The following is a 7,477-nucleotide window of genomic DNA, read 5'->3' as shown; positions in this document are numbered from 1 at the left end:
CGGAGATGAATAAAGCAAAGGAGAAAATCAGAAAAAAGAAAAAGAGAATATCAAAAGTTCAAATAAAAACCCATTTGAGAAATCATAGATTTCTAGGAACCATTTCAGAAATCCGAGCGGTGAAGAAGTTCGCCATACCTAGAATAAGGAATTGTCAAACTTACACAATGGTTCGACGGTTGGATCTTTAGATCGGGGTCAGAGAAGTGCGAAAATTTAGAGGCATTTTTGTAGCTTTTGGGAAGTTTTCTGAGAAATATAATCAGAGATATCAAAAGAGGAGACTGAGAACAACACTCTGGTATCACTTTCGAGCCGGAAAGGAGGCTGGTCATGGCGGCGACGATGGTTGAGAAAGGAAGAAGAAGACGAATAAAAGAGAAAGAAAAAGCAAATTAATTCTGAAAATTAATAAAATAAAATTTTTGCAAGAAATTAGTAGAAATGTCAAAAGTTTGATTTTTTTAATGCTTTTAAAATATATTGGTATAATTATTTTAAAGTCCCTTAACGTGATCATTTATTTATTTTTTGACAAACACATGGCATCTACAATTGGACCACGGCCCACGTGTCCTGACAGATGAAATACTAACACCCTGACCAATCAGCATTAAAGTTCAGGTATTAAAATCTGACTTTTTAAAAATTTAAGTACCAATTTATAAAATTTTAATTGCAAAATATGGCATTAAACCCAAAAGAAAAAATAATAAAATTAACAGCTATGCGCGCAAACCAACCGGGGAGAACGGAAGGGAGTTTGGCAGCCTGGTCGAGGTCATGGTTTTCTCTTGCTTTCAAGATTTGGAAGATGAAAGCAAGGCGGAGTCTGGTGCTCTGCTCATAGTCTGACGCATTATGATGTTAGTCTCCTTTCGAAGTAAGTCGCATTCCAATTTAACAGCTTCAAAATTTTCTCCTACTTGTCTTTGCCCTTCTTTGATCTTCCTTTGTTCCTTACTTATTTCTTCCATATCTGATCGTAGCCTTTTCATGCGTTTTCGAAGGTTTTTGGACTTTCTCTGCCGAAATTCCATGTTAATAAACTCTACTCATTTCTTCGAAAACCTTCGGAAGCATATGAAAAGGCTACGATGAGACATGGAAGAAACAAGTAGGGAACAAAGGGAGATCAAGACAAGTAGGCGAAAAATTTGAAGCCGTTGAATTGGGATGCGATTTACTTCGAAAGGAGACTAACATCATACTGCGTCAGAGTATGAGCACCCAACTCCGCCTTGCTTTCATGTTCCAAATGGCGGAAGAAACTGGGTTAACCAATGTGTATGTAGCTCAGCTCCTTAAACGCCAGGCTCAGCTCAACCCTCAAACCCTTTCTACGCGAGCTTCTCCGTGAGATGATGAAATCCCCATTCCCATCCTAACATCCTAACCTTATCCATGAACCAACTCTTTACAGGTCCTCCTCCTTTTTACTTATTTCATGTATGTATGTATGTATGTATGAGGATCCGTTTTTAATACCCATTTTTTGTTTCAGGTTGGATGAGGCAGTTATGCATTATGGTGAGAACATAAAAGAGATTACCAATGAAGAATTTGGTAATGGCATGTAAGCTTTTTAGGGGGTTCCTTTTGCCCATTTTATTTGTAATTCATTATAGGGTTAGTTAACTGCACCACACATTCCCAGATTGGATTCTTAATTGATCTCAAACTTTAAAAGTACTAAATGTTAATGATACTATATAAGTTAACAATTAGACCAAGGTAAGAACTTAATTAATACAATATTGATTTTTTTAAGGACATAATTAGAAAGTTTTGAAGTTTAGGGACTAATTTACAATCTAGACTATAGTTGACGCAATTAACCCTTCATTATATTTTGGTTGTTCGTGTTTGAGCTAATTAGGAAGTAGGAGAAATAGTTAGCATTTGGTTCATGTAAATGAATTTCAACCCAGAAATAAAATGAACTCTACATGTTTGCTTAATTTCCTGAATGAACATTAAGGGTCTGTTTGATTGCCAGTAAAATATTTTCCGTAAAATGATTTCGGGAAAATGTTTTACTTTTCTGTAAAATGATTTACTGGAAAATATTTTTGGTGTTTGATTGAATCATGTAAAATATTTTCATTGTTTGGCGATTTCTGAAATATTTTCCAAAAAATTGTTTTTACATATATTGATATATATTAATAAATTTTATATTTTAAATTATTTTTACATATATTGCAATGATTTATTTATAATAATACTCAATTATTAAGCTACAATATTAATCGTTATAAATTGAAAAAATTAATATCAAATAAATTATTTGTAATTGTGTTAAAAACAAGTATTGAATAATTAAAAAACAAATTCTTGGAAAATCGATAAACAAAAGCAATTTTCTACCGGAAATGAAGGAAGGAATGAAGGAGGCGATAGAGAGGAGAGCACGGAAAATGTCTTACAGAAATTGAAAGGGTAAGACATTTTCCCTAAAATGTAACCCATTTTCCCTTGTTTTGGAGTTCATTTTCCAAATGGAAAATGTTTTCTGCCAATCAAACGCTGGAAAAGTTGGAAATGATTTTCCGGAAAATCAATTCCTTCAATCAAACAGACCCTAAGTTCAAAATTTTGGGTCTTTTGGTGTTTGCATTAGGATGCTTGGTTAGACTACAATAGGATACGCCATACTTTTATAGCATGAATTAAGGTTTCCCCAAGGGACTTTTAACGATGAATGATTCAAGATAAAAGATGTAGGATTGGTTTTGGTTTAAACTTATTCACATTAGGTACACTTGGAAGCGATGGTTTGAGTTTCATTTCATCTTTCAAGCATGGAAAGTTTGAACAATTTGTGTCAAATTGAGTTTGATTTTCATGTAGTCATTCACTAATCCATGTTTGTATTTGCTTAGAATGTCGGCTACCGTTTTTTACCGCTCAGCCGACAAAGTTAAAGGTGGCGATCGGGAAGACCGCGTTGTCGCGACGTTTGACGGGAAGCATTTGCCTTATACTGAACAGGTTTGTTACCTTTGATTGCTTTAGTTCATTAATGAAGCACAGCTGATCTCTTTTTGGTATGCAATACACATACATCAGAGAAACACTCGTTTAAATCTCGATTCTAATGGCAGAAATCGGAGCATATGGCGGCTTCAAAGTCGACGACTACATCGAAGCTAACGAATAGTTAAAACAATAAACAGCTGCTTATCTATACTCCTATATATAGAAGGAAGATCCCAAGGTCTTGCACAATAAACATCTGTTCATACTTTTTTTTTGACATGAGAGCATAATGGGTAAATTTTAATTCCAATCCTTCTACTTTTTTAGTTTATAGGAATGTTTAAATTTCAATTTGATCCTTATACTTTTCTCAAATTAAGATTTAATCTATATACTTTAATTTTGACATAAATTGATATCTCAATTTTTATAATGAGATTAGTTAATCTAAATACTTTATTCTAATTAAAATGATTATGTTAATTTGAAGAATTGTTAGCACTGTTAAAATTCTTTATTAAATTCAAGTTCGTTCCAACTAGAGGAAATTATGGGCCGGGCCTCAATAGAATTTTAGACCTATTTTCTAGGCCCAAGCATGAAAAATGAGCTTAAAATTTTGCCCAAGTTCAGTCCAAATAAAAATGCTAAAACTCAAGGCTAGTCCGGCCCGCCCGTATTAATTTTTTATAATATTATTTTTATATAAAAAATTAAAAAAATATAATACATCAAATATGCTAAAAACATTAAAATAAATATTTCCCAACAAATACAAAATAAATTAAAAAATATATTTATATTTAAATAACACTGAAACATGTGTAACTTAAGAAACAAATGCCTCTAAAATAATAACAAAATTAATAATAAAACTAATTATATAATATCCAAACAACAATGAAATAGTAACAATATAATAGCGAAATAGTAGCAAAACAACAACAGTAAAATAGAAGAAAGAGCAGCAAAACACAAAACACAACAGTAAAATAGTAGAAAGAGCGGCAAAACACAAATCTTTTTTTTTTTGCAAATTTGGGCTCGGGCCAGGCTCGGTCCAAAAAAACTTACTTGAGGCTCGGCCAATTTAGAAAATAGGCTTTATTTTTTGCCCAAGCCCATTTTTTGAGCATATATTTTTACCTAAACTCTTCAACTTTTTAGGTGGGCCGGGTGACTCGACCCATGATCCGGTTTAGTTAAATGTTATTTTTTTATTTTAGGGATATCAAGTGAATTTTTTTATTTTAAAATTACCAAGAAATTTAACAAAAAAATTTTAACGTGATCTAAATATTAAGGTTAGTATTGGTACATGGCTTTTTAAAAAAAAAAATTTACTATACTTCTGTAAAATATTTGTCGGTACTTTGACACTTCTTATGGAGTCTAAAAACTTTACTGATATTATACAAAATATTATTTCAATTTTTAAATTCAAGAATTAAAAGACTAAATTCATATGAAAATTAAATTCAAAATGTAAAAAATATAAAATTTTTGAATAAATTGTAAATTTTTACAAATAAATAATTATGTATTTACTAAATATTAGCCCCAGCTCACAAATCGAACTAACAAAAGTTTTCAAGCAATTGGGCCCAATTGAAAGCCCAAAGAGAGAGAGGAGATACATAAATAGTAGCAGTTGAAAAAACCCTCTCACTCCCAAAAACCCTCTCCCAGCTTATCCTCTCGTACACTCTCGACTCTTATCAAATTCAATCTCTCTCTCACCATGGCACAAACCCTTACACGTGCCGCCACATCCACCCTCACGCGCCACCTTACTCTCTCCTTTATCCTCCCAAAGCGCCTCCTTTCCTCCAAATCCATCACCCATCCTCCTCCCATCCCTTCCCTCCGCTTCTCCCGCCGCCCTCTTACCCCTCTTTCCCACGCCGTCCGATGTCTCCCTCTCGTTCCCACGCGCTTCACTTCCATCCGTTGCCGCGTCAACCGCTCCGGGAACTCCGCCTACTCTCCGCTCAACTCGGGGTCGAACTTCAGCGACCGGCCGCCGACTGAAATGGCCCCGCTGTTTCCGGGTTGTGATTATGAGCATTGGCTTATCGTTATGGATAAGCCCGGTGGAGAAGGAGCTACTAAGCAGGAAATGATCGATTGCTATATCAAAACCCTTGCTAAAGTCGTCGGCAGGTATTTTTTTTATTATTCTTTTCGTGGGCTCTTTTGGGTGTTTGGATGCTGAGAAAGTCTGGGAAAATGGGAAGGGAAAAATTGGTTTAATTTTGAAAAGGAAGATAATATCTTGGGTTTTTTTTCTTACCTATTTTTCTGGGTTTACCTTTGTTTTTCACAAGAATTGATTCTTTATTAAGATTGCTTATGGTACATTTCATTTCAGGATTTAGAGAGTTCTTCTGTTGCTTACATTATTAAGACTTAGTTTGGATTTTAAGACCGTCCTGTTTGATATTTATTTTTTATTTGATAATGTTTCAATGTTAGTGAGGAAGAAGCCAAGAAGAAGATCTACAACGTTTCGTGTGAGAGGTACTTTGGATTCGGATGCGAGATCGACGAGGAGACCTCAAATAAGCTAGAAGGTATTGCTTTTAGCTCCCTTTAAGTTGATGGATTGTCTCATTCCGCGTTTACTCTAACTTATAAATTTTGTTGTTTTCTTGTTAACAGGATTGCCTGGTGTTCTCTTTGTGCTCCCAGATTCTTATGTCGATCCCGAGTACAAGGACTATGGTGGTAAGCTGTTAGCCTCTTTGTCTGATATAGTTCTGCAAAAACTTTTGCTAGTATTTGCATAAAATGCTAATTTAACCGTGGAGATGTGCTTCCGTTACAATGTATGCGTAGTTAACTGTCATTAAACTGCTCGTTTTTCTTCTTGTTTTGGTTATGTGATTGTGTTCGTATACTTTCTTTTTATTGTTTATATTTTTTCTTTCAAGTTTTTAATCGCCTATCAGTTCATATGAGACTCATTGAAATGTTATATTTGTTTTAACCGACCTCTACAAGGTAATTTGCATGCTGATGTTTAGAATGACTTACATGAGCATAATAGGGAATGCTATGTACTAGTCCATCTTGGCAAAGCTAAAAAGCCTTATAGGCAATGTTTAGTTTTGAATGCTAATGGACTTAAATCAAATGTCTCTCTCACTACTTTGTGCTTCCATTTTTACAACATGGAGTCAACCAGTAGGGAGGATTGGAGAAGACATTATACCATATGGTTTGCACCATCAAAAGGGACCAAGTTCTTGTTTGAGTATTTTAGCTATGCATTTAGTCCATCTTGGCAAAGCTAAAACGTCTTATAGACAATGTTTAGTTTTGAATGCTAATGGACTTAAATTGAATGCATCTTTCATGACTTTCTGATCTCATCCTACATGGAGTTTGGATTCATAGAGATGATACATTATTTTGTTTTTGCACATAGCTTATGGCATCTTCTTTTGAAACAATAACCGAGCATTTATCTTAATTATCTTATCCTTTATTTATGTCGATAACTGCATGTTATGTCAATGGAAGCCAATATTGTTCATTGGGAATTTAAAAACAGAAATTGTCTATATTCTAATGCTTGTAAACCCATTTCCTCAGTCCATCTTTGCTAAGTTACTAGCCTTGAGTTGGCCTGCTAATGGACTCACATCAAAGTCCTCTCGGTACTCTTGTTTTGTGCTTCTTATTTACGGAGTTACAGAGTTATCGGAGAAGATACATAAAAAAATTGCCTTTGCATATTCTATAATCTCATCATAGACGAATAATATTTGATATTTGACAATTGCAATTATTATTTTGCAGCTGAATTGTTTGTTAATGGGGAGATTGTTCAACGATCACCAGAAAGACAAAGGAGGGTGGAACCACAACCGCAAAGGGCCCAAGACAGACCAAGGTACAACGATCGGACTCGTTATGTTCGTCGCAGAGAGAACATGAGGTGAAAAGTATAATTAGAAAGAAAGAAAATGATGTATAGAACTCCTTTTAAGTGTTTCTTGAGATATGGGAGCATTACTATTATGAAGAGAAGACATGGAAAAGAAAAGCTTATGTTGATGTTTTTTAATGTAGTTCTGAATCTGAACTTGAATGTTTTGTGGTCTGCTTGAGTTTCAGCATAAAACTGATGTAGGATTATTTATGATGTTACCTTTTGTTTATTTTCCTTCTCCTTAGAATCTAAATTTTTATATCTCATTTATTTAAAAATATTTTGCTGATTTGTTGATAACTTAGGGTGAGTTTGTTAGTGTAAAAACAGTGGTGACGGTGAGATTAGATACTGTAACGATACTGTAGCGTGAGACAAAAAGTAAGCTAAACACACCGCACCGCATCCAATCGCCCATCCAAACCCACTCTTAGTTGATTCTTGTAATTATGTTTCATCTGCAATTCTTTTCGAAATCTCATATGGATTTGTGGCCCATAATCTTTCACTTCCAATGGTTAAGAGTTTCATTTTTAATGTGATGGTTTTTTTTTTTAT

At 34.2% G+C, this 7,477-nt stretch overlaps 1 protein-coding gene and 1 pseudogene across 1 annotated transcript; both read left to right on the top strand.

Moving 5' to 3' along the window:
- The first annotated feature begins 711 nt into the window (after nt 1–711).
- LOC105796754 (cyanate hydratase-like) lies at nt 712–3,287 on the top strand (annotated as a pseudogene).
- Nucleotides 3,288–4,641: 1,354 nt separating this feature from the next.
- Nucleotides 4,642–7,148, top strand: LOC105796753 (multiple organellar RNA editing factor 2, chloroplastic). Its single transcript, XM_012626555.2, has 4 exons — nt 4,642–5,145; nt 5,458–5,555; nt 5,644–5,709; nt 6,787–7,148. Exons 1-4 carry the CDS (start codon nt 4,724–4,726, stop codon nt 6,927–6,929), a joined length of 729 nt encoding a protein of 242 aa, XP_012482009.1. The 5' UTR covers nt 4,642–4,723; the 3' UTR covers nt 6,930–7,148.
- Nucleotides 7,149–7,477: the final 329 nt, after the last annotated feature.

Source organism: Gossypium raimondii, chromosome 3 (genome assembly GCF_025698545.1).
Source record: "Gossypium raimondii isolate GPD5lz chromosome 3, ASM2569854v1, whole genome shotgun sequence".
NCBI classification, from domain to species: Eukaryota; Viridiplantae; Streptophyta; class Magnoliopsida; order Malvales; family Malvaceae; genus Gossypium; species Gossypium raimondii.
Note: the sequence above shows the minus strand (reverse complement) of the source record. Positions and strands in the feature narration are given on the sequence as shown.